Genomic DNA, 26,922 nt, shown 5'->3' with positions numbered 1-26,922 from the left:
TGAGGCACTTAAATTAGATATAGTCCTAGAGATGGATAAGCAGGTAGGCTAAGCACTGAAACTAAATAGCCACATAACCTGTTCCAGCCACTTAACCTGTTTCAGAGCCTTTAAATGGTCCAAGCCAAAGACTATTGCTGAAAGTTTATTTTCTTTGCTGTTACTACTGTTTTTCTTCTCTGGACTTCTATGTACAGTTTCTTTATTCCTCCTCCCTGTCTCTAGAGGTACCAGCACACTGATACAGCTTAGCCCATTATAGAAAAAGTTATGAGGAATGTACATTTTTGATATAAAGATTTTTATAAATATATTTAAGCGTTGCTAATTTAGTAGTATTTTCTATTGAATGCAAATAATATATAATATTGACTGCTTTCACCTAGTTTTATGGAGTGAACAGTGAATTTATTAGTATTGTAGACTAGTTAAATACATTAAAGAATTTGATTCCTATTGTGATTGCTTTCTGAGCATTTTTCTGTTCTTTTACAATGCTCCCCTTGAACTTAAGTTTTGGTATCCCTATGAAAACTGATTATTGTGTCTGAAATCAGGTAGTCTTTATTTAGCTCATTATCTTGAATCATACATGTAGCATCTAGTGCTGTTTTGTGTATATTATTGATTTCTCTGCTCCTAGAACTGCATTAAGACCAGTTAAGTATCCTGGATATTTATTTACTTCAAAACTTAAGTGAATTTATAAATTCTTGTAAATTTAAATGCCTGTGTTTTCTCTACACTAAATTCTAGAAGTTTCAGTTATCTGGAATGTGAAAGGTTTTTTTGTTTGTTTTTAGGGAAAATGGAGCTGACAGTATCTTGGATCTTGGATTATTAGACTCCTCAGAAAAGGTACAGGTAAGGGATGTTTTGTGCATGTACTAATAATAAGCACTTGGAATTTAAATTACAGAAGGGGGAGGAAAGCTGTATTTATGAAGAAACTATGTCTTTATAAGTAACATGCTTGATTACAGTAGAGAAAAAAGTAAAGATAGGTATAAAGGTGTCATGTACAGAATCAAATAATAAGATTGGTTTAGTTAGGGCTCAGTGTAACGCCACTCACTGGCTGCATCCAATTGAGCACAGCCTGAATTAAGATTTAATTTAGAGATGTCATGAATTAGTAGTAGAGAAGGATAGAGGCAGTATGGAATCCTTGGGCTTATTCCCCAAGGAAGCAGTGAGTGCCCAAGATGCAGAGAAAACATGACATATAGTATAGCCATAAGGAAGGCTTTTTAGTGCATGACGTATTTCATTCTTAAGCTACCTGAGGACTTCAGTGCCAGCCAAGATGGAGCAAACCCAATCTTGTTCACTGATTACAACTAATAACTGGACAAAACACAAAAAGGAACTGCCTGAGGATTCTGAAAAGGAAACAAAACACACAGATTGGAGAGGGAAGTTAAAACTTGAAAAACCCGTATGGCATTGTTTCAGGTGGAGAGTAAAGCCGATCTTTGTTACTCCATCTTAGCTGGAAGATAGCAAAGACTCGGAGAACTAAACAATAGTATAAACCACTGTCCAGGTCCCAGACTATCCCAAATGATGCATATGCAGGGTAGACCCAAACAGTAAAGGCTTTGAAAACTAAGAAGGTGACACTTCCAATCTGAACCTAACCAGGTTGATTGCCTACTAAAGCCAAAAAACATGAATGTTCTCCATATCGTTTATACAAGACCCAGAGTTTCACAACTTAATATTCAGAATGTCCAAGATACACTCAAAAATTACTCAGCATACTCAAAGACCTAGGAAATACTGACCAGTTCTTGGAAAAGAACCAATTTGCTAACCTTGGGATGACCCACTTGTTAGAATTATCAAAGACTTTATCTTGTGTTCTATGAGATAATGGGTAAACACTAATGAATGGAAAGATAGAGGTTCACAGCAGAGAAATAATAAACTTTAAAAGAGAACCAAGGGAAAATTTTAGAATTAAAAGTACAATGTCTGAAAGAAACAAATTCACTGGATAGGTCAATAGCAGAATGAAGATGACAGGGGAAAGTGTCAGTCGATTTGAAGATACATAGAAATTATCCATTCTGAAGAATAGAGAGAGAAAAGATTTCAAACAACAAACAGAAGAACAGTTTCAGGGACCTGTGGGACCACATCATAAGATCAAACATTTATGTTATTGGGGTACTCAGAAGAAGAGGAGAAATTGCTACAGAAAAATATTTGAAGAAATCATAGTTGAAAACTTCCAAATTTGGTGCAAGACATAGATTTACAGATTCAAGAAGGTCTGTGAACCCTAAACAGGATAAACGGAAAGAAAACTATGTGTAGACACATTATAATCAAACTGCTGTAAAATTAAGCAGCCAAAGAACAGTGCCTTATGTATAGGAAAACAATGATTTGAAAGACAATGGATTTCTCCTCAGAAACGGTGGAGGCCAAGAAAACAATAGAACATCATCATTAAAATGCTTTAAGAATTGTCAATCCAGAATTCTGTATCCAGCGAAAGTATCTTTAAGGAATTAAGATGAAAGAAGCAACCCGAATTTCATGAAGTGATTTTATTTAAATGGACAGAGAAGTTAAAGACTTAACAGGCACAAGCTTTGTATATTACAATTCTGAAACGATGAATTAAAAAGTTTATTTATATTTAAATATGAATGTTGCTGTACCTACCTGACTTCACTTTGAGTGATTTTAGAAAACGAGTTCATATGTTTTGTTTTCAAACTCAATCTCAGGGCTTAATCTCTGATATTCTGTTATTAGGAGAACCGAAAGCGTCATGGCTCTAGTCGAAGCGTAGTAGATATGGATTTAGATGATACAGATGACGGGGATGACAATGCCCCTTTGTTTTACCAACCTGGAAAAAGAGGATTTTATACTCCAAGGCCTGGGAAAAACACAGAGGCAAGGTTGAATTGTTTCAGAAACATTGGCAGGTAAAATAATTCTAATCTTATATTTGAATTTTTTTTAAATTTCAATTTATGAAACTAAAATATATTAGTTTTTAAAATGTGTATATGCTCCACTTCGTACTGATTAGAAATGAGGCTGTAGAAAATTTCTCAAAATATCGTATGTATGTGCGGGATTATACGTGTTCTAGAATTATTTTTGAATTTAAATATTATTTCTGTTTTTATTTTTAGGATTCTTGGACTATGTCTGTTACAGAATGAACTGTGTCCTATCACACTGAATAGACATGTAATTAAAGTGTTGCTTGGTAGGAAAGTAAGTGATTTTAATGAACCTAGCTGCTTTTACAATTGTAAAACTTTTCTTTTATAAAATAATTATATACTATCATACTGTTTATGGCATTAACTTAATATTAAACTTTAAAGCATTGTGGCCATTATAAATCATTTTCAAACATTTAATGATATGAGAGAAATCTCAATAATGGAAGAGAGAGCATAGCAGAGTGAGTGACACGGGTGGGTTTGGGGGGTTCTGACAGACCTGGTTCCTGTTGCAGACAAATCCCCTGACATGTATGGCATATTTCCTCATTTCTAAAATGGTAAAGAAAACAGTATAGTGCCTGGCACAGTTAGTGCACCAGTAGATTTTAACCACTATTATTTGTTCTAGCAGGTGGTAGTAGAGGTAGAAGTAAATTGTATTGAAAAGAGCATTTCCAGCTTCAAAAATATATGTAAGATGTTCATGGAGGAGGTGGGACAAAAGAATGTAAGAAAATACAGCACAGCATGCTTGATATTTATCTCTGGGTGATAGAATTAGTTTATTGTCCTTATGTATTTTGATAGTTTGACAGCCTGCATATTGCTTTATGATTGGGAGGAGGGGAAATACCACATCCTTTAAAATTAATGTATAATACTAATTATGCAGCTTTTGACTTAAAACACAACTGCTGGTGTTGCTAAAGGTGTTATAAAGAAATTACTTGATACAAAACAATAAAATATTTTATAGTATTTTCCAGCGATGCATATCACACATCTGATATGAAATTAGCATTGTTAAACCTGTAGTCTACTAATAATTTTCTTTAATCAAACCCAGTGATGAATATTGTTTTCTATTAATACTGCATATCATATTATGATATATATTTTTTCTTTTTTTATTCTTTTTTTTTTTTTAACTTTGACCCTATTCTTAAAGTGTTTCAGCTAAAATGTTCTTGTGCAAAGAGGAACTGGACTTAAAGTTCAGCAACACAGAAATGTTGATATGTTGAGCCTTTAACAAGGTTTATGGAAAAGATCATGAAATGAAATAGACTCAAGTGTGACCTTCAGCAAGTTACTGAATTCCTTTGAGCATCAGATTTATCATCTGGAATTAATAATGTGTATTTTATGATTATTGTCAAACCCAACTGGATGTGTATTTAGTTCAGGACCAGCTGCTCAGCATAATCACTGTTTAATAATTAGTGCTGGTTTTTGCAAATAAATTATTTTGGAACTTAAAATAATTATTAGACTATTGGTTTTAAAGTTTTTTCAAAATTATATTTTTTATACTTTGGCTCTAAATGTATTATCAGAGCCAAAGATGTATTAAAATTTTCCATCTCCAAATCAGTTATATATTTAGTGGAAGATTATTCTTTATCAGTATATCCTCAAATTAGATAAAATTCTTTATCATAGACTTTAATTTACTAATGAGTTCAGTAAAGATGTTTCTTTCATAATTGAGTTTCATATGATTACGTTCTTAGGTCAATTGGCATGATTTTGCTTTTTTTGACCCTGTGATGTATGAGAGTTTGCGGCAGCTTATCCTCGCTTCTCAGAGTTCAGATGCTGATGCTGTTTTCTCAGCAATGGATTTGGCATTTGCAATTGATCTGTGTAAAGAAGAGGGTGGAGGACAGGTAAAACAAATATGTAATTTTCTGATACTGGCAAGAGAATTTGGTTGGTCTGTTGTGCTTGTCTTATATAGAAACAATTTAGATAGATAGTAACCAAGAAAGAGAGAGAGAGACACACAAATACACACAGAAAAAAGATAGTCTTGGAGATGAATAGAGAGAGAGAGAGATGAATGGACAGTTACTGAGACAGACTGACAGGTAGAAGAGTTTTTTGTACTTATTTAAGGCTTAAAATGTTTGCATCTCTTAGATATTTGTCAGATATAGAATTATCTTTAGATTTAAAAATTTTAGGAAATTGTTTTATGAACTGTTAACTTATTGCTTTGACAAAATTGCTTTTAAAGGAACTGCTAAATTTTTCACAGGTTGAACTTATTCCTAATGGTGTAAATATACCAGTCACTCCCCAGAATGTATATGAGTATGTGCGGAAATATGCAGAGCACAGAATGTTGGTAGTTGCAGAACAGCCATTACATGTAAGTGTTTTCTAGAAAGTGTTACTTGATCTGATGAGGCTATTTGTGTCTTCCTGTGGGTAAACTAGCTCAGAGTGTATTCAGCTTGCCTAAAAAAAGGTCAAAATTTTTAAACCAAAATGACTTTATGTACAGTGTAAATTACACCTAAATCCAGACCAAGTACTCACTTTCTCTTGGGTAAAACTACTTGAAAAAACCATGTAATCATCACAAAGTAGATTTAGTAAGTAAAAGTATGGAAAGGATGCTTGTGGGACTGAAACAACTACTGTTTTGGTGTCCTACAACCACCTATACTTTTGGTGACCCACTAGAAGGACTCCTAGGACTCAGAGGCAGTTGTACTCATAGTTATGGTTTATTATATAGCAAAACGATTCTCAGCAAGGGAAAAAAATACATCAGACCAAGTCTAGAGGAATCCTGGTGCAAGCTTCCAAAGTTCTCTCTCTGGGGGCACAAAGAACACACTTATTCCTCTAGCAGTGAATTACAGCAACACGTGTGCAGTGTTTGTGCTTAGGGAAGCCTGCTTAAGAGTCAGAGCCTAGGGTTTTATTGGAAGCCAGTCCTGTAAGCATTTTCTGCCTGTGCAACCAGCTATGGTTACTGAAATTCAGACTCCTAGAGGAAAGCATGTGTTCATAAATCACGTTGTTTGCACAAATAGTCTAGGCCAGCTGGTACAGCAGGGTTCATTGTCCCAGTCATTCAAAATAGCCATATCGGTTAGTAATGTAGGGAACATTCCAAAAACCAAGTTTGGAAATGCCAGCCAAGGGCCATCCCCCCTAGTCAGGCCCTTCTGAAGAGCAACATCAGACCTACTATGTTAACTCTTTCCCCTTCTATGGTAAAATATTTGTCAAGTGTTTCTGATCCCTGTGCTGGGAATAATTGTGCAGGCTCTGGAGTTACACTGTCAGGGTTCAAATCATCGCTGCACTACCCTCTAGCTGTATGACGTGAGCAAACTACTTAAGTACTTCGTGCCTTGGTTCCTTCCTCTGCAAAATGAGGATAAAATTAAACAAATTATTACATGTAAGATGCTTAGAGCGGTTCCTGGCACATGGTAATTCCTCAGTAAGCTTCTAGATTTAGGGTTTGTGTCGGGGATGTTTTTTGGTCACTATCATTACTTTTCCTAGTATGTTGATGGGATAGCACATTTGACAACGAGAAGCTACTCTTATTTATTTAATGACTAGCCTGTTTGTTATTAACATAATTTTTAAAACTATTTCAGTTAACTCCTGGTATATAACAATACTAACTCACTTTTGAACATGTAGCCTATTCACAATGTCTTTTTTTTCCTCTGCCTCTTTTGAATCTATTAATAAGAAATTCAGAATATAGAACTTAATTTTTTCTCTCGTTTAAAATGAGAACTAGTATTGTTAGAGAGGCTGCTAACAGCCTCTCTAACAGCCTTAGATAGTGGGATTTAACAACAATAAAAGTGCTACATGGAAAATAAAGTACTGATAGTAATAAAAGGGTAACTTTTGAAATTCTCTAGGCAATGAGGAAAGGTCTATTGGATGTGCTTCCGAAAAATTCATTAGAAGATTTAACAGCAGAAGATTTTAGGCTTTTGGTAAATGGCTGTGGTGAAGTTAATGTGCAAATGCTGATCAGTTTCACCTCTTTCAATGATGAGTCAGGTATGGAATTTTTTCAATGTTTATTTAAGGAATAAACTATATAGTTTGATCAGTCAGCATTTTCTGAGTTTCTGGTCCTTAGATATATTTACAGTTTGAGAAATGCAGTATTACTGAGGTTTAAAATTTTTTTTTACATCTTTTTAAGATATTGAACTATGACAGTTTAGCATTAGCTTATTCTTAATTCTTTTATCATTTAATTCTAGGTTTTAAAGAATATATGGTTTAGTATGAATACAAGTAAAAATTCTGTGTGTTGAGCAACTGTGTAAAAAGGATTTTTATATACTAAGAAAAAACAGTCCATGTGACAATTCTCTTGGCCTTTCTCGATTCATGTCTCTTAAACTCCCTAATTAAAGAATTTGCATGATGTTTGCTTTGTAGAACTGGACCCCAACACACTTACAAAGGCATAATAGCACACAAACAAATGGAGAATCTAGAAAGAATAACAAGAGGTAGTGATAATCCTCCTAGAATAACATTTTGCTTCAGTGCTTGATTTGCTGCAACTCTTTCTTTTCAAAGTCCTATAGTCTAGGAATAGACTTTTTAGCTGTGACTATCCAGTAAAACACTGGAAGCTCCAAGAAATTCATTATGAGAGGATTATACCTATAATTTAAAATTATTGCATACATGAAGGTACTAGTTTTTTCCCCTATATTTTTCATATCTTGCAAACAGCTTCAGCCAAATTATAGTAAGTTAAATTTGGATAAATTTTATTTTTCCTTCATGCTTGGCAATATATAGATTATTGTATTGATAATAGCTTTTGTGCTACTTTTTAATATAATTTTTAATACTTGTGAGGTAAGAATTTGTCTCATTTGCAAACCACAAACCGAGAAGGGAAAAAATATATATATAAAGACACTCCAAGTATAATCCTCAGATCAGCAGCATCAGTATCATCTGGAAGCTTTTTAGAAATGCAGAATCTCTGGTTCCTTTCCCTTCTCTTCCTCTGGACCTACTGAATGAGAATCTGCATTTTAAAAGATCCCCCAAGTGATTTGTAAACTCATTAAAATTTGAGAAGCACTGATTTAAGGTCATGAGAAGAATCATGATTTACAGATAGGATTAAAGTCATGTGATTATCAATTTTGAGGCTACTGGTTCATTTTTATAGTCTTGGTCATTTTGAGTCAGGATTGACTAAGGAACTATAGAGGTTTTACATTACGCAAACAGTCCTAATTTCCTGTAGTAGGAATTAGACCCCCCCCCATCCTAAGTAACATTTTAATTTTATATTTTTTTATAAGAAGCACTATTCTAAAAATATAACAACTAATACAGTATACTGAATTTATATTCTTCATTCTTAGGAGAAAATGCTGAGAAGCTCTTGCAGTTCAAGCGTTGGTTCTGGTCAATAGTAGAGAAGATGAGCATGACAGAACGACAAGATCTTGTAAGTTAAAAGCTTCACAAAATTTGTAGAAGAAAATATAAAATTTTAAAATACTGTGTATGACAGCCTTTTGTTTTAAGGTTTTATGGTTGGTCATTTTAATTTTGGCTAAGGAAATTATAGAAGGTCAGAAATAAAAGGCAGTTTTGTTTTTCTAGTCTTCTCCTTCCTCTTTTGGGAGGTCATCCTTCACATATTGTTGGTTTTATCCTGTTGTGTCTGAGGGGAAGAGCTGAAGGACATAAAAATATAACACGGTTTCCTAAACTGTTCTTCCTTGAATTATTAGTCCTGCAAATTTTACAGTTTCTAGGGTTATTGGGTAAAACTACATAGTTATTTCCCTCTTGGAGAGTCACAGTTCACTGGTAAAAGTTTTGAGAAGTCTTCCATTGTTTTTCTTCTTCCAACTTGTTGGATGTCCAGTGATATAGTCATCTGCCTTTTTAACCACATTGATTCTTGGAGAAACCCTTTATATTAAGCTTGTTTTTTACCTGTAAAATGAGTGGATTGGGCCAGCTTTATCTCTAGAGTACTTTCCAGTCCTTTGATGGTTCTTTGAAGATTCTACAGGCCAGACCCTGACACTTACCAGAGTTTCTTTTTCTGCCCCCTTCTATAGAATTCTAGATGAGATTTCTCATAAAATTATGCTTCAGGAAATAGCAGATTGGTTCATTTGGGTTTCCTAGTCACTCTGGGATATATTTGTCTGTTTAGTTGTGCACTATAAATGCATTAGATTTAAAAAGCTTTACTTTAAGAAATAGGCACTGTCTTAACTATCATTAAAGGATGGTATATATGTATCTATGTATGGATCAGTGAGGAATGGTATGTATTAATAAAAATAAATATTTCAGGAAAGTAAAGTAGAAGTTAACATTTATCTCATTTACACTATGTCCCACAAAATAGATGTGTAGTAAAACTCAGTATGGCTTATTGCATGATTTTGATGTACAATAGATGCTCCCCAACACTTAATTACTATTATAAAATTATTCTGTATCACAACACACTGAAAATACTGGATTATGCTGCTGGTAGATAAAATGTCAAGTAACTTTTTTGATAACCTATGTGAATTTTGAACCTTTTTGTTTTGGAGACCTTGTGCCTTATTTCCACTGAGAGATACTCTGTGGAATTTAGCCACCACAAAGGCCCTTTAGAGAACATTTGGTCCAACAGCCTCATGTTACAGATGAGAAACTAGGGCCTGAAACGGTCCTTTTTCTACATATGTGACACTTTTTTCTCTCCTGACCCTGAACCTTTCCTTTTCAGTACAAGAAATAAATTAAAAACCCAGTTCAAAATAATACCTCTTTGTAGGTTTTAACACAAGAATGGGACTCAATGTATATATTGACAGAATTAAGGGTTGAATGTTAATCTGTTAAAAGCCAAAATTACAATTATTATACTCCTGTTTAGGTTTACTTTTGGACATCAAGCCCATCATTGCCAGCCAGTGAAGAAGGATTTCAGCCCATGCCCTCAATCACAATAAGACCACCAGATGACCAACATCTTCCTACTGCAAATACTTGTATTTCTCGACTTTACGTCCCACTCTATTCCTCTAAACAGATTCTCAAACAGAAATTGCTACTCGCCATTAAGACCAAGAATTTTGGTTTTGTGTAGAGTATAAAAAGTGTGTATTGCTGTGTAATATTACTAGCTAATTTTGTAGATTTTTTTCCATTTGTCTATAAAAGTTTATGGAAGTTAATGCTGTCACACCCCCTGGTGGTACCTTAAAGAGATTAAATGCAAACATTCCTTGCTGAGTTTGTAGCTTAAAAGGCCTGAGAAGCACTAGCAACATTTGCCTATAATGGTTTGCTAGTCAACAACTTCTGGGTCTAACCCCAGCCAAAGATGACAGCAGAACAACATAATTTACACTGTGATTTATCTTTTTGCTGAGGGGAAAAAAAATGTAAAATGTTCTGAAAATTCACTGCTGCCTTTGTGGAAAGTGTTTCAGCAAAGGTTCTTGTATAGAGGGAATAGGGAATTTCAAAATAAAAAATTAAGTATGTTCTGTGTTTTCATTTTAACTTTTTTTATGGTGTTTAATTTGTGGTTGGCTGCAATTGTGTATCATGTATATGGAACTTGTAAAAAGTTCTGGACATTCAGATCTTAGAGATGAAATCACTTTTACCTATGAAAACCACTTTTATTGCGGTTTATTTTGGCTGCATTGAGCTCTAGGATATTAAATGATATCACTAATATTTTGCATGTAATTTGTTCATTTGAGTGAGGGCACTTTTTTGTACATATGATGGGGCCAATGCACAATACTTTATCACAATCAACTTTTCTTTGTATCCCTATTTCAATGAGCAGTCAGTCAGGAGGTTACTGCACTTCAGTTCTAAGTAGACATTTGTACTAAGGTATTTCAGTTATGTAAACTCAGCCTGGGCACTTTCTGATAACTGTAAAATGTTTTATAAGATCATGATTATTGAAGATACATTTTGGAAAATTTTAAATGTTCGTGAGCAGCTTAACTACTTTTGTATCTAGCCTTTTTTAAGTATCTTGTTACATTTACTTTTTTAAATAAAGAAATTACAGAAGAAATGTCAAGTAATATTGAAGAAACAATAGTTTTTATTTATGTAGTTGTACATTTTTAAACTAAGGGCAATACACCGACACGGTTATGTGCGTAAAAAATTTTGATTTAAAGAACTGAAAGTTTATATACACATGGACTATAAGAAACAGAAGAAAATCAGTCCACATTTTACAGTTAGCAGAGAATCCTGAATGGCACTGGCCAGGCCACCTTTTCTTTTTACAAATGGGGGAAGTGAAGTGTGACCCCTACTTGGCATAGGAAATTAATTTATTCACGTATACTTAATAACTGAGTCACAGGTTCTTTCTTGATGACCCATTAATTCTGTAGCCTAGGACCAATATCTCTCAATTCTTGTGGTTTTAGTAGCTTTATTCCATGGCATAATAAGGAACACTTTTCTTCACTAAGTCTTCAATGAAGTGACTTAAACTAGCCACTTGATACATATTGAAAATGAGAAAATTCTTTGAAATCTCTTATACTTTTCAGCTCCTTTATAGGACTCCTGGCCTTTGGGACATTTTTCATGTTTAAAGGCACTATGCTTTTATCATATAACTAACTTCAGAAGACTGAACCACATGATATTCTTAGCCCTGCTGACACAATAAATATTAAAAACTAAAATTACAGTAGTGAAACTCTGTATTATTTAAAACTTACACAACATGCTGTATTAGATTTATGTAAATTAACCAAAGGTTATTTTACAAAGTAAGACATTGGTTTTTATGTCTAAATGCTATTTCTGAATAAATGAAATAGTAATTAGATTAAGAGCTGATTATCATCAATGTGTCTGAAAGAGATAAAATTTATATATCACCTTAACTTCTGTATGCACATGAGACTGATAAAATATTAAATGAGAACAAACTAGATATGATTAGGACATTTGAAACCCTAATTGTGAACTTATTTTTAATAGTTATTGAAAGAATGAAAATATTTAAAATAATGCACAATGTCTTAAGTCTTCCTAAATCAAGATTTTGGTTGAAATGCTTTTAGGAATATTAAAAGCAGAGTGAGTTTTTTTTTTTTTTTTTTTTTTAAGTAAAGCATAAAATGGTTCTAAATGTAAAATAAAGTCATGTAAAATAAAGTTCTCTTTTGGTCTTGTTTAGTGATTAAATCTAATAGAATTGAAAACAAATTTAGGAAGAGAAGACCAAGAATGAACTTTACCAGGGTTTTCAAAGTTTTGCTACTTTTACTTTTTTTCCCCCCTAAATCATCTGAATATCAAGGCTACCCAGTATAATGGCTTACTGGGGCAGACTTGAGGGTTTTTTAATAGTATGATTTCACTATTTAGTACTTGCCCCTGAACATTTCTTTCCTAAAGATAAGATTACTTTTGTGTGTTTGTTTAAAGGTAGTCAGCAATTTCTAGGTCTAAACTCAAAGTGAGGTCTCCCCTTAAGGCAGTAGTTCTCATGCTTTTATGCATAAGATTCTCTTGTGGAGTTTGTTACAGCATATTCCTAAACTTTGCTCATCCTTTCAATCACATTCTGATTCAATAAGTCTTAAGTGGAGGACAGAAATCTTTAAATAGCATCCCAAGTGATTCTGAAACTGACCAAAGAGCATTCCTTTTTTTTTTTTTTTTTTTTTGGTGAGGAAGATTGGCCTTGAGCTAACACCTGTTGCCAATCTTCCTCTTTTTTGCTTGAGGAAGATTGTCCCTGAGCTAACATCTGTGCCAGACTTACTCCACTTTGTATGTGGGTCACTGCCACAGCACGGCTTGACGAGCAGTGTGTAGGTCCGCGCCCGGGCCGCCAAAGCGGAGTGCATGAACTTAACCACTATGCCACTGGGGCCGTCCCCCCAAGCATTCCTTTTTATTCACAAATATAAATCCCTTTGTTGGTAAACTCCCTAAAGCCAAACCTTCCCTAGTTATAACCTATGAAAATGTGCTTATGTTCATTATCTAATCCTGGATTAGGTTCTGCCTCTTGATAAAGGGCTAGTTGGAAGTGCCTTCTATAGACTGTTCCTGGGTAGTGACTGAGAATATTTTCAATGTTTACGTTAACGTAAGTAGGTAGGCATGATCATAGAGATTAATTCTTCTCTAAATATCATTTGATTAATGTTGAAATGTATTTAAAATGTGACTTGTTTATTCATGGAAAGATACCTTGGATTAAATATAAGCAAAGTATCTTATGTTACCTCTCTTAAAATTCAGAAAAAAAAATACTGGATTGTTACGACTGTGCAACATGAAGTTTAAGAGTCTCTTAATTACTAACTTTTATTGAGTACTTACTATGTGCCAGGTACTTTGTCAAGTGCTTTACATGTATTATCTCATTTTATCCTATGAGATAGGGACTATTACCATCCTCACAGACAGGAAACTAGACATAGGTTAAACAACTTGCTCAAGGTTACACAGCTAATAAATGCTGAAGTGAGATTTGTCTCCAGGCATTCTGGAGCATTCCTAAATATTGGGCTATACTATTTTGTGGAAGGTATGATTATTAACAAGTGAGTTGGTCATTAAAGGTCCTGATCACCCAATTCCAATGTGTGGGGATTTCCCCCCAACACCACCAAGCAGTTCACCAACACTAGCTGGGTGTCGTATAATTGAACTCACTGCTGACACTATCTACTCAGAGATAGCATCAGATTCCACAGGTAAAGGGCTCAGTCCCACAAGACTATCCTCTACTTCAGATGTTAATTGCAAGCCCAGGTTGTTACCTATGCTGCTTCTGATCGACTGACTATAAATCAGAGGTTCCCATGACCCTCTCCCTTGGGTTTGATTAATTTGCTAGAGTGGCTCACAGAACTCAGAGAAACATTTTGCTTACTAGATCACTGGTTTATTATAAAAGAAGATGACTCAGAAACAGCCAGATGGGAGATAAGCGTAGGCCAAAGCATGAAGAAAGGGTGCAGAGCTTCCAGGCCCTTTCCCCACATCTCCATGTGTTCACCAACCCGGAAACACTGAATCCTGTCTGTGTGGGGTTTTATGGAGGTTTCATTACATAGGTATGATTGATCAAATCATTGGTTATTGGTGATTGATTCAATCTCCAACCCCTCTCCACTCCCCTGAAGTGTGGGGGGGCAGGACTGAAAGTTCCAACCCTCTAGTCACATGCTGTCCTCTGGCAACCAGCCCCCATCCTTAGGTGTGGTCCAAAAGTCACCTCATTAACATAACAGAAGACACCTTTATTGCTCTCATCACTTGGGAAATTCCAATAGTTTTAGTAGGAGCTCTGTGCCAAAAAATAGGAGGACCAAATATATATTTCTTACTATAAATCACAATATCACAGTCTACCCTCTGGTCTTCGAACATGGATCTCTTATAAATCAAAACAATGATAAAGGTCAACAGATACTGGCACATTACTAGCATCCCATTCAGTCATTAATAACTATCCAGTCCATCATCATATCATGAAAATGTTTCTTAGGGCAGGCCACTCAGATTTGCAGGCTTCCATTTGATCTTGTCCAAAAGCAGGAGTAGTGTCAGCAATATATGGCTTCAGCCTTTTAGGCATCTGCTATAATTGAGCTAACAGACAATATTGTCTCTTGCTTTGAGCCTCTTTCAAGGTGTTAATATTTGGATTTCCCTCATTACTAAACTCATTTATTCATTCCTTTACCCATACCTACTATTTTTCCTTCTCTCCATTTATACCCAAACTTTTCCACCTTCGGAAGGGACATCAGGTTTGGCCAGTGTGCTTGTCTAGATTGCAGGCAGCAATACTAGTCTAGCAAGTCCCTCCCCCTCAGTCCAATTCTATTCAGATAAGTTAAGGTTACACAGGTGCAGAACTAGTGGGCTATTTTTACCACCAAGCAATATAGCTGAATTCACTGTTAGTCCCAATTTGGCAGATGGCATGAAGGCACATCCTGTCAGATCAGGCCCTTAAGAATGTGACATAAACGTTAAAAATACAGTTTCTGATTTAGGAATCATCTGTGCTTCCAGCCCTTGTAGTTGCAGCAGCCCTGATCCTATGACCAATGCATCAAGTAGGAAGGAAACAAGAGTTGATGTGGGGAAGAAAGAATACCACCTTCCCCACCTTCTCTTCCTCACATCCAACAAAAAAGAGAAATCTATCCAGCAGGGACTCCTTTGCCCCAACTCATGTTCATGTTGAGTGTGAGCACACACTCCTGAAGACGTGTAAGCCAGCCCTTCATGCCTTTATTTCCCCATTTTAAACCAGTTTTTTTTTTTTTTTTTTTTGATGAGGAAGAGTTTCCCTGAGCTAACATCTGTGCCAATCTTCCTCTATTTTGTATGTGGGTCGCCGCATCAGCATGGCTGACAACTGGTGTAGGTCTGCACCCGGGATCTGAACCAGTGAACCTGGGCTGTCGAAGTGGAGTGCGCTGAACTTAACTACGCCACGGGGCCAGCCCCCTAAACAACCAATGTTTTAATTGCCCATTCCAACTCTCATTGAACTATTACTCTGAGGAGGATAATGCTCTGCCCATTGTTGGATATTATGGGCTGTAAAGTGTGTTTGTTCCTTGGTGTTGATAAATAAATGAAAATCAATAGTATATATTAGAGTATATGAGGAAGCCATTTGGTGTAAAACTAATTCGGCCTGACCTTGTTTGTCCAAAAGGGCCTAATGTGGCCTGTTGAGCATACATTATACATCTGCTGTAAACATTTACAATGTCCCAAAGACAAGAATAATGCCCCTAAAGATAGGGATGTAACTTCTCCCTATATCAGCATTTCTTTAAGGATAAGCATTTCTTCCTGGAAACTAAGGATTAATTACCGACCTGCTGTGCTCACCTTGTGACCACTGACCTGCTGACCACCAACCTGCTATGCCAGCTAAGCATCTCGTGACAGTTGTAAAAGGGACATTCCTGTCATATGTGATGTATGCTCTTTGTTCCAAGATGGTATATAACCACTCTGTACACCCCACTTCTTTGGTGCCCTTCCTTCCTTGGGGAAGGAAGGCCCTGGCAGTAGTCCTCAGATCTGGCTCATAATAAACTCACCCCAATTTTGATGTATAGATTGATTATGGATTATTTAATCGACAGTGTGAAGAAATGTTGGCCACCCAAATTGGTGCAATATCTTCTGTTCCAGTTCTTTCATAATACTCTGAGCATTTGCATCTATCACTGGGTAAGCAAAGCCCAGTCCAGAGTCAGTGTCTATTCCTGTCAGGACCCATTTGTAGCCCCCCAGGGGCACCAGCATCAGTCTGATTTGACAGCTATGTTCAGGGCCTTCCCACCAGGGAGTCTGCCACATGGCCATCTGTAGTCTCTGTCTCTCTTGTCAGACAGAACAGTTCTTATTGGCATTTTGTGCCTCAGAGGGGGCAAGAGGGATATGTTTAGATTCATCCCATCTCTGCATTGCTGCAGTGCCCTCATATCCATTCATTTCATGGACTTAGGTAGCCATCTCAAGGGAGCACATGGGTACATCTGCTTCTCGATTTCAGTCACCTGGGAGTTCCAAACCCGGAAGGGAGTTCTTATGGGCATCGACATGTCCTACTTTAATGCACCCCTCAAATTTTCATAGGGCTGCGCCCCATATGGCCATCTCTTTAATAAGCCAGGTTTCCATTGCCATCCTGCCTGAATCTGAGGTCAGGCCATTGTCCACAGCCCACAAATCAGTAAAAATCCAAATATAGGGGCTTTTGGTGTTCAATTCTTCCACCACTGCTAAGAAAATATGCAGTTCAGCACACCAGGCTGATCTGTTTTTACCTTCTTTGATCAGAGTGTGGCTTTCTAAACAGGATGTTGTCCATTCACCTTGGAACTGCCATCCACAAACCAAGCAGCTCTTTGATGACCAGTCAGGAGCTGTTTACAGGGCACTATCCAAGTGACAGTAGAATCCAGTTGCTCCTCACATAGTTCCAGAGTCAGTCCTAAGGGAAAAGAGGCTCCTTGCTTGTGAGTTTCTCCTCCTTGCATTCCCCAGGCAGCATGATCCTGTATAAGACATTTCCATTTTATTATGGAACTCTTTCTGGGCACTGCAATCCCCATTAGAGCATTTCTCAAACATCACCCAAGATATGTGGGTATTTCAGGTTTCAAGATCGTGTTATGTCCTTCAGCCACAGAAGCAGCTTCAATAAATGATGCCAGATAGCAAGGTAGTAAATGCCCCTCAAATGGAAATTCTCTCGTCCAAAGTTCCAGTAGTCGTCCCTGGGAGGCACTCGCAGGCTCTTGCGAGAAGCCCCCATCTACGCTGCCTATACATAGGGCTACTGCACAGAGAATCTGTCCCTACCAGCATCCAGCTTCTACTCCACATGTGGGCTCAGGCAATCTTACTGATTCCCATTTAGCATCTCCAATTAACACTGCTTGAAGAGTGGGGATTTACACGCCTTCTGTTTCACAGTACTAGGTAGGGGAAATGTTCCTCAGTTAGATACAATGTCCATCCTCAAAATACAGTCAGATAGAAGAGATGCAACCACTTCACATAAAGCCTGTTCAAACACACCATTTCTCCTACAAACTTCTATTATAATTCCATCAACTCTTATCTTCCTAACTGTAGCCTCCAATAGGACTTAATCAACAAGTTTGGTTTTACAATACTAAGTAGGGGAAGTGTTCACCAGCCAGGCAGAATATCCATTTCCATAAAACATTAAGGTAAAAGAGACACTACAATTTCTTTACATAATACCTGCTTAAACATTCCAACTTTTATAATCCTATCAACCATCACATTTTTAGGTTCTTTCAATCTAATTGTAGCATGAGTCAGGGCTTCACCAGTAGGTTTTGGTACTACAGTTCAAGGGACTCCTGTATCAAGGAGTCCTGGAAACTTCTCTTCATCCCCTGACCATTTTACTGACTCTTGTGCCAAAGGCTTTGGATCCCCAGTGAGGGGCAAGCCAAGGGACTCTGGCCCTTTTATCAATCTTTAACTTGATTAATTTGCCTAACCACTGCCCCAAGCAATTGCTGGTCAGGTTTCTCCTAGGAATCTCTACCTTCCAGCTTTTTAAATTTCTCCAAACAGGGGTAAATAGAGTGGACTTGTTTGGGGTCCTTTAATGTTGGGGGACCACTAGGGGGTCTCTTCGGCCCATCCAACCTTAGGTAGTGCTATATTAAAACCTTTGTTTTAACCCCATCAATATCTGTTTTATTCATCCCATTTCTTTTCTTTCTTTCTTTTTTTTTTTGGTGAGGAACATTAGCCCTGAGCTAACATCTGTGCCAATCTTCCTCTATTTTGTATGTGGGTTGCTGCCACAGCAGCAAGTGGTGTAGGTCCACACTGGGGATCTGAACCCATGAATCTGGGCTGCTGGAGCAGAGAGCGCCCGACTTAACCACTACACCACGGGGCTGGCCCCTGTTCATCCCATTTCTTAATAACCATTTAAAGATTTCTACCTTGCTGGGACGAGCGCTGTGACTCTCTCCTTTCTGATTCCTCTTTGTTTTGCCCCTATCAATATTTGCTTTATTCACCTTATTTCTTAATAACCATTTAAAAATTTCCACATTTTTGGTAAGAGTCCTTTGACTCTCCCCTGGGCCTCTTCCCATTCTCTTGGTAACTAACCTAATATTTTTATTGCATCTGTAAGACCCATGAAGGGAAGCCGGGACAGCAAATTCAATAAGGCTTCCTGAACTGTTTTTTGATTTTGCAGCCATAAGGTTATATGGGGTGCCCATGTGAAAGAAGCCCCCTTAACCACAGCATTTACCATGACCTGAGTAACAGGCATATTTAGCAGGTAAATATCCCGGTCACCATAAAGCCAGTTCCACATGGCTTGCATGCAAAGCATATCAGTTGCTTCATCTGGGGTATTCCACTTGGCAGACATTGGGGTAGATGGACAGTTCCCATTCTCAGGGTAAACAGACCTTAGTGGCTTTTATCCAGTTCACCAAGCTGGCTGTTCCCTTAGGAATAACCTGCTGTGTGTCTAGATCACATATGGCCATCTGTGATTGTTCCATAGTGCTGTATCAACCCAAACAGGCTGTTCCATTCTGTGGCATTCTAAACAAAAGGCACAGCCCAAATTAGTTACTCTCACAATCCATTTCATTAAGGGTTCTTCTTGAAGCTGATGATACCGAGACAAAATGAAACAACCCGTTCACACTATGCCCCCTGATTTCAATAGTTTCTTGGTTTTGCCCGCCCCCTACATTGACTACCTTCTTGATGACCAGAGGTCTTAGAGGTACTTTCTGTTACCCCTGAATAATTTTTCCCTTTCTAGGTGGATTTGAGGCTAGCAGCTGAAGCTCAGATTGACCCAAATCTGAGTATGGTTTAGCATAAAGGCCCTACCCAGCACTTTCTTTTAATTTCAATTTAGTGATTTGGCCATGTATTTCTATTTGAAATGCTTTCTTTAAGGGGAAGATGAAATCTGGCTATTTATAAAGATTAAATGCACTGTCATTCTATTGCGAACTTACGACATGGTTGTGGTTACATGTGTTTTGAATATTACAGTTAGCCCTAAGAAAGTAACTTGGTAAACAAAGTGCCTCAAGCTCTCAGGTAACACATTATATTTAAAAATTTTGTTTGTGTAATGAAATCATAGGCACTGTTACAACCTAGAGAAATGGAAGTCTTGATCACTTTTAACGCGTTCATGTAGTACTTTTAAATAATAAACACCTAAATTTGTGTTATGTTTCCTTAAGAATTCTGCCCACATAAAAACATCATAATAATCCTCTCAATTACTAAGAAATGGATTGGGGTGGGGGAGAGTGAGTGAAAATAAAACAGCTATAATAGCTGTCTCAAAAAACAGGCACCGAAGTCTAAGTACAGTAATGAAAGCAGAGGCTTTGATTCCTAGACTGTTTGAACATCAGGTTTCTGCTTCCTGATGGATTAGAAGTGGCAAATTAGGAACAAGGAAGCTGGCAAACATTCAAAAAGTACCGTAGAGTGAAACTATTTAATGTAGAAACATTTGGTGGTACCAGGTCTAAAAAATTTGAATACTGCAAACATTAATACGTCTGCTACAAAAGAATGTCATGCCGGCAGGCCTACCCAATTCAAAAATAGCACCCAAGGCTAACCAACATTTACTTCAGCTCAGGATAATTATTCACTTCACTAAAAACTGCGCTGTATATGCTGGAAGAAGGCAGAGAAACATGCATTTTATTTAAAAAGATATATCCAAAATTGCTAAGGTTTAGGATGTGAAAAGAAATTCTGTAATCTGAAATATAGGGCTTTGAATAAGGTAAGCACTCACATATGTGTTGAATGAAAGAAATAATTTATTCCTTGAAGACATCTAATAGATAAGGAACTACTGTATTATTTACAATAAATGAAGTAGTAAAGTACAACAGAAAAAAGCTATGGTCCTTGACTTGGATAAGTAATGTAAGTTTTCTTGATCATAGGAACTTTTTGGAAGCATTCTGAAGATTGTAAAACAGATTTATTCTCTTAATTTTTAAATAAAATTTTCGCAGAACTACTTGGAACATTTAAATAAGGGAAGTAAAAACTTGCCAATATTATTTTAAGGTACAGCAGTTGAAGGTTTAACTGATTTGAAGAAGTAAAAGAGGAGAACCAGGGACTGGCCCCGTGGCTTAGTGGTTAAGTGAGTGCGCTCCACTGCTGGCAACCCGGGTTCGGATCCCGGGCTCGCACCGACGCGCTGCTTCTCTGGCCATGCTGAGGCCACGTCCCACATACAGCAACTAGAAGGATGTGCAGCTATGACACACAACTATCTACTGGGGCTTTGGGGGGAAAAAATAAATAAATAAAATCTTTAAAAAAAAAAAGAGGAGAACCAGGATTTTCATGCAATTTTTTTGTTCTGCGCTTTTCCCCTCCCACTTGCCTTAGACCTCTGGAAGTTGATGAGATTAACACAAGACTGGCAGCCCCTCTCCCCCACAGCTATGACTACCCTTAAAGTTTCAGAGGCATAGGCACAATTCCCACTGTCCTTTGTCTATGCATTAGCTGAAACTAGTTCACTTGCTTATTGTCTAACTTCTCCAAGTGACCCTCAGAAGCAGACACCATCAGAATCTTGATCCTTATTCACTTCTTTTAAGCCTAGTGCTTAGAATGGTGCCTGGCTTGAAAATCATTTATGAATCAATAAATTTTCTAGTTCCCAAGTCGGAAACATGGAATCATACTTAATTTCTTCTTCTTTACCCCCACATTCAAATTAACCATCAAGCCCTATAGTCATTAAATCCTTATCTCTTAAATTCATCTACATCTCTCCAGGTCCACTATCACTACCTAACTTTATTTATTTATTATATCTTATTTTTTAGCGAGGAAGATCAGCCCTGAGCTAACATCTGATGCCAATCCTCTTCTTTTTGCTGAGGAAGACTGGCCCTGGGCTAACATCCGTGCCCATCTTCCTCTACTTTATATGGGACACCGCCACAGCATGACTTGACAAGCGGTATGTCAGTGTGCACCCAGGATCCAAACCTGCGAGCCCTCAGGCCGGCGAAGCAGAGCGCATGCACTTAACCCCTATGCCACCGGACCAGCCCCTCATTACCTAACTTGAAATCAACATCATCTTGTCTACATTGCTTCAACAGCCTACTAGCTGGTTGCTCTGTTGTTTTGCTACCCTTCAATATGTAGAGATAGAGCAATTTTTCTAAAATGCATATTAATCATGTCACTCACATGTTTTAAATATATTGACTCCCCATGCCCCTTAAAAGTCCAGATTCCTTAACACAACATACAAAGCCTTTCATGATTGGAATCCTACTTTACAGCCTTATCAATACTTGCTCCCTTGCTATACTGAATGACTTGCAGTCCCCTGATGGATTATGTCCTCTGTTACCTTGGGGCCTATACACATACTGCTTGACCTTACTGCCCTCTCTTCACGGCCCTTCATCTTGGAATGGTTAATTCCCTATTCATACTTCAGAATTTGGTTTAGCCACCTCTTCAAGAAGCTCTCTCTGACCTGCCCTCCACCCTCCATCCCAACAAAGCTGGTTTAGATGCTCCTCCTTTGTACTCCTCCAGAACAGTGTATTTGCTTGATTTCCTCCTCTAGTCTGTAAGTTCCTTAAGAGTAAGAACTGTGGCTAATTTACCTTTGCCTCTTCAGTGCCCAGTTTGTTTATATTTATTAAATGAATTAATGAATTAATGAATTCCAGTGACCAACTTCAATCCAATTTAGGAACATACTGTTGTGAGCTCCCTGTTGATTTTATCATCGCTTGGAGCTCTGCACTTCTGAAATACTGTCTTACTATGCCACTCTGTGACCAAAAACTACTGTCCTTCCAGTGCTCTCACACTTATTATAATGAGTAAAAGAAAGTGGCTTTGCTTCCTTTATTCTGCATTCAGCCTAGACATGTGAGGAACTTACTGTGAAATAGTTAAAGGGATGGGGAGGGAGTTTTTTGTACTATACCTGAAACTTTAAAAAAAAAAATCTTCATTGCTTGCCAATTCTTTTGAGACAAATGCCTTATTTATAGTAAATGTGAAGTATGGCTTTGAAGTTGGCAGAGCTAGATCAGATCTACGGCTGAGCCAGTCACTTCTGGGCCACATTACCAGACACCTCCAGTTGGATTTGTCATAGACACCATGATCTCAACATGTCCATAACTGACATCAAAATTTTCCTACTAAACCTTGACTGGTGAAAGGCATTGCTGACTTCCTAGTCTCTCAACTAGAAACTTGCAGTCATCCTAGAATCATCCCTATACCATACAGTTCATATCCAACCACTGATCAAATCATCGTGAGTATATCTATTTAACTCCCATGCATGTCTCCTTCTTGCATTTCCCACTGTCACTGCCTTATTTCAAGCCTGCCTTATCCTGCCTAACCTGGCCTATTCCAACTGGCTCTAAACTAATCTCCCTGCCTCCAAATTTGCCCCACACTGGAGGCCTTCCTGCATGATAAATGAATGGCTCATTAAATAAAGAACTATCTACTCTAATGATTTTTAAATTAGGGTTCAGGATCTGCCACTTTTGTGCAAGGGTTTTATTTTGATTTTTAACAAACATATCTTGGATTATAGGATGACCATTTATAACGGCACTTATGTCAAGCGATATTCCTTTTAATGATTGAAAGCTAAAGAGGTGAACAATATATAAATGATGCATTTGTTCCTCATGAAAGGCAAGTGATATACAGGTGAGCTATTGTTGTGGGAAAACGGAGTCATCTATCATACGGCTAGAATGCAAAAGAATACGTTTCATTAACAGTCACCATAAAATTTACACTGATGCAATATAGTTACTGCAAAACATCATCCATTGCTTAATGTTGTAAATTTGAATTTTACCATTTCTATAGTTTTGTTTGTATTTAATTTATTTTTATTTTTTTAATTGTATAAAGCTCTAAGAATAAGGAGTTTATAACCGGTCTTATGTTTGTACATACTTAAGTAACAATATATATAGTTTAAGTCAATACTAAATGGCTATGAGAATTTTTTTCTTTAAAAGAGTTCAAGACATCATTCATGTTTGAGAGATGAGTATCTACCCACTGAATGGTATAAAATAAGCCAAGAGTAGCTTGAAGTTACATATTTTCTGTACTATAGGCTAAACTGCCTTCTTAGGTCATTACCACACAAATTTCTGTAAGTGTAATGGAGGCTGTTCCAGTTACTAAGGCTGCATAACAAATTATCCTCAAACTTAGTGGCATAAAACAACTATTTATTATGCTCATGCATTCTTTAGGTTAGGAATGTTTTTTTTTTTTTAGGTTAGGAATTTTTAAAACTTTTTTTTTTTTTTTTTCTGAAAAAGATTTGTCCTGAGCTAACATCTGCTGCCAATCTACCTCCTTTTTTGCTTGAGGAAGATTAGCCCTGAGCTAACATCTGCGCCAATCTTCCTCTATTTTGTATGTGGGCCACCACCACAGCATGGCTGATGAATGGTGTAGGTCTGCGCCCAGGATCCAAACCAACAAACCTGGGCCACCGATGTGGAGGGCACTGAACTTAACCACTACGCCATGGGGCTGCCCCCTGGGTTAGGAATTTGGATAGGACACAGCCATGACAGCTTGTCTCTGCTCCATGATATCTGGGGTTTCAAGTGGAAGACTTGATGGCTGGTAGCTGATGGTTCTCATGGTTCATTTATTCACACATCTAGAAGTTGATGCTACCTGTTGGCTGGGTGCCTCAGTTCCTTCCCACATAGTCTTCTCCATGTCATCTCTCTTTGTGGGCTGGTTTTTGACTTCCTGTAGAATGGAACCTAAGTTCCAAAGGCAAATTTCCCAAAAGAGAGACAGAATACCAGGCAAATGTTGTCTATATGGTCCTGTATGAACTAGGCTTTGAAGTCATGTATTCTATTCATTAAAAATAAGTTACTCCAATGGAACAGAATTGACAGCCTAGAAATAAACCCATGCATATATGGTCAACTAACATTTGACAAGGGAGCCAAGAATACTCAATGGAGAAAAGACAGTCTCTTCAATAAACAGTGCTAGGAATATTGGATATTCACTTGTAAAAGAATGAAACTAGATTCCTATCTTAGACCACTCACAAAATTAACTCAAAAAGGATTAAAAATTTTTAAAAATTAAAAACTGAAACCATAAAACTCCTAGAAGAAAACATACGAAAAAAAGCTCCTTGACATAGGTCTCAGCAATGATTTTTTGGATATGACATCTAAAGCACAAGCAACAAAATCAAAAATAAAACAAGTGGGGCTACATCAAACTAAAAAGCTTCTGCATAGCAAAAGAAATGATCAACAAGATGAAAAGACAACCTATGGAATGGGAAAAAAATTTTGCAAACCATCTATCTGATAAGGGGTTAATATCCAAAATACATAAAGAACTCAATAGCAAAAAACCCAAATAATCCAATTTAAAAATAGGCAAAGGATCTGAATAGACATTTTTCCAAAGAAGATACAGGAATGGCCAACAGGTATATGAAACGATGCTCAGCATCACTAACTGTTAGGGAAAGGTAAATCAAAACCACGAGATCACCTCATGCCTGTTAAAATGGCTAGCACCAAAAAGACAAGAGATAACAAATGCTGGCAAGGATGTGGAGAAAAGGGAACCGTTGTGCACTGTTGATGGGATTGTAAACTGGTACGGCCATTTTGGAAAACAGTATGGAAGTTCCTCAAAAATTAAAAATAGAACTACCATATGATCCAGCAATTCCACTTCTGCGAATATATGTGAAGGAAACAAAAACAGATCGAAGCAATACCTGCACCCCTATGTTCATAGCAGCATTATTTACAGTAGCCAATATATGGAAACAACCTGTGTCCATTGCCAGATGAACAGATAAAGAAGTTGTGGTATATGTATATATAATGTAGTATTATTCAGCCACAAAAGGAGGAATTCCTGCCATTTGCGACAACACAGATAGACCCTGAAGGCATTATGCTAAGTGAAATAAGTCAGATATAGAAAGACAAAGACTGTATGATCTCACTTATATGTGGAATCTAAAACACAAAAACAAACAAACCAAACTTACAGAAAAGAGATCAGATTTGTGGTTAGCAGAGGCAGCGGGGCAGGTGGGGTAGAGGGAACCGGAAGGTGGTCAAAAGGTACAAACTTCCAGTTATAAGATAAATAAGTACTAGGGGATGTAATATACAACACGATGACTATAGTTAACACTGCTGTATGATATATATGAAAGTTCTTAAGAGAGTAAATCCTAAGAGTTCTCATCACAAGGAAATAAATATTTTTTCTTTCTTTTCCTTTTTTACTGTATCTATATGAGATAATGATATTAACTAAACTAAACTTGAAGTAAGCATTTCTTGATTTATGTAAGTCAAATCAATATCTTGTACACTTTAAACTTATACAGTGCTCAATGTCTATTATATCTCAATAAAACTGGGGGGAAGAAAAGTAAGTCACTAAGGATAGCTTACATTCAAAGGAAGGTATCTTAGTCTGTTATGGTTGCTATAACAAAATACAACAGACTGGGTGGCTTATAAACAACAACCATTTATTTCTCAATTCTGGAGGCTGGAAATCTGAGATCAGGGTCCCAGTATGATTGAATGAGGGCCCTCTTCTGGGTCACAACTTCTCATTGTACCCTCATATGGCAGAAAGGGCAAGGGAGCTCTCTGGAGCCTCTTTTACAAGGGCACTAATCCACTAAAGTTTCCAATCAAAAGACATAACGTGGCTGAATGGATAAAAAACCAAGACCCACCCATATACTGCCTACAAGAGACTCACTCCAGATGTAAGGACACACACAGACAGAAAGTGAAGGGATGGAAAAAGGTATTCCAAGCAAATGGAAACCAAAAGAAAGCTTTCAGGTAGCTATACTTATATCAGGCAAAATAGACTTTAAAACAAAGACTGTAATAAGAGACAAAGAAGGGCATTACATAATGATAAAAGTGGTCAATCCAACAAGAAGATATAACATTTGTAAATATTTATGCACCCAACCTAAAACTATAGAGCAAACATTACCAGAACTCAAAGGAGAAACAGACAGCAATACAATAATAGTAGGGGACTTTAATACACTGCTACATCAATGGACAGATCATCCAGTCAGAAAGACCAATAAGTAAACACTGGCCTGAGACAACATGTGACACCAGATAGACTTAACAGATATATACAGAACATTCTATTCAAAAGCGAGAGCATACATATTCTTCTCAAATGCACATGGGACATTCTCTAAGACAGATCATATGTTAGGCCACAAACAAGTCTTAACAAATTTAGGAAGACTGAAATCATA

At 37.1% G+C, this 26,922-nt stretch overlaps 1 protein-coding gene across 6 annotated transcripts in view; it reads left to right on the top strand.

Annotated features, from left to right (window-relative positions):
• UBR5 (ubiquitin protein ligase E3 component n-recognin 5) overlaps positions 1 to 10,529 on the top strand; it is a 122,327-nt gene extending 111,798 nt beyond the window's left edge. For 5 of the 6 annotated variants that reach the window (XM_058564744.1, XM_058564743.1, XM_058564745.1 and 2 more), the window contains exons 52-59: positions 804 to 864; positions 2,770 to 2,945; positions 3,159 to 3,243; positions 4,712 to 4,867; positions 5,239 to 5,352; positions 6,881 to 7,025; positions 8,369 to 8,454; positions 9,898 to 10,529. In XM_058564744.1, the coding sequence (XP_058420727.1) occupies positions 804 to 864; positions 2,770 to 2,945; positions 3,159 to 3,243; positions 4,712 to 4,867; positions 5,239 to 5,352; positions 6,881 to 7,025; positions 8,369 to 8,454; positions 9,898 to 10,110 (1,036 nt within the window). In that variant the 3' untranslated portion in view covers positions 10,111 to 10,529. The remainder of the gene's footprint in view (positions 1 to 803; positions 865 to 2,769; positions 2,946 to 3,158; positions 3,244 to 4,711; positions 4,868 to 5,238; positions 5,353 to 6,880; positions 7,026 to 8,368; positions 8,455 to 9,897) is intronic. The other variant, XM_058564742.1, reaches the window with a different exon arrangement.
• The last annotated feature ends 16,393 nt before the right edge of the window (positions 10,530 to 26,922 follow it).

The sequence above is a fragment of the Diceros bicornis genome, chromosome 21 (assembly GCF_020826845.1).
Source record: "Diceros bicornis minor isolate mBicDic1 chromosome 21, mDicBic1.mat.cur, whole genome shotgun sequence".
Lineage (NCBI taxonomy): Eukaryota > Metazoa > Chordata > Mammalia > Perissodactyla > Rhinocerotidae > Diceros > Diceros bicornis.
The sequence above is the reverse complement of the archived record's forward strand: the minus strand, read 5'-3'. Positions and strand labels throughout refer to the sequence as shown.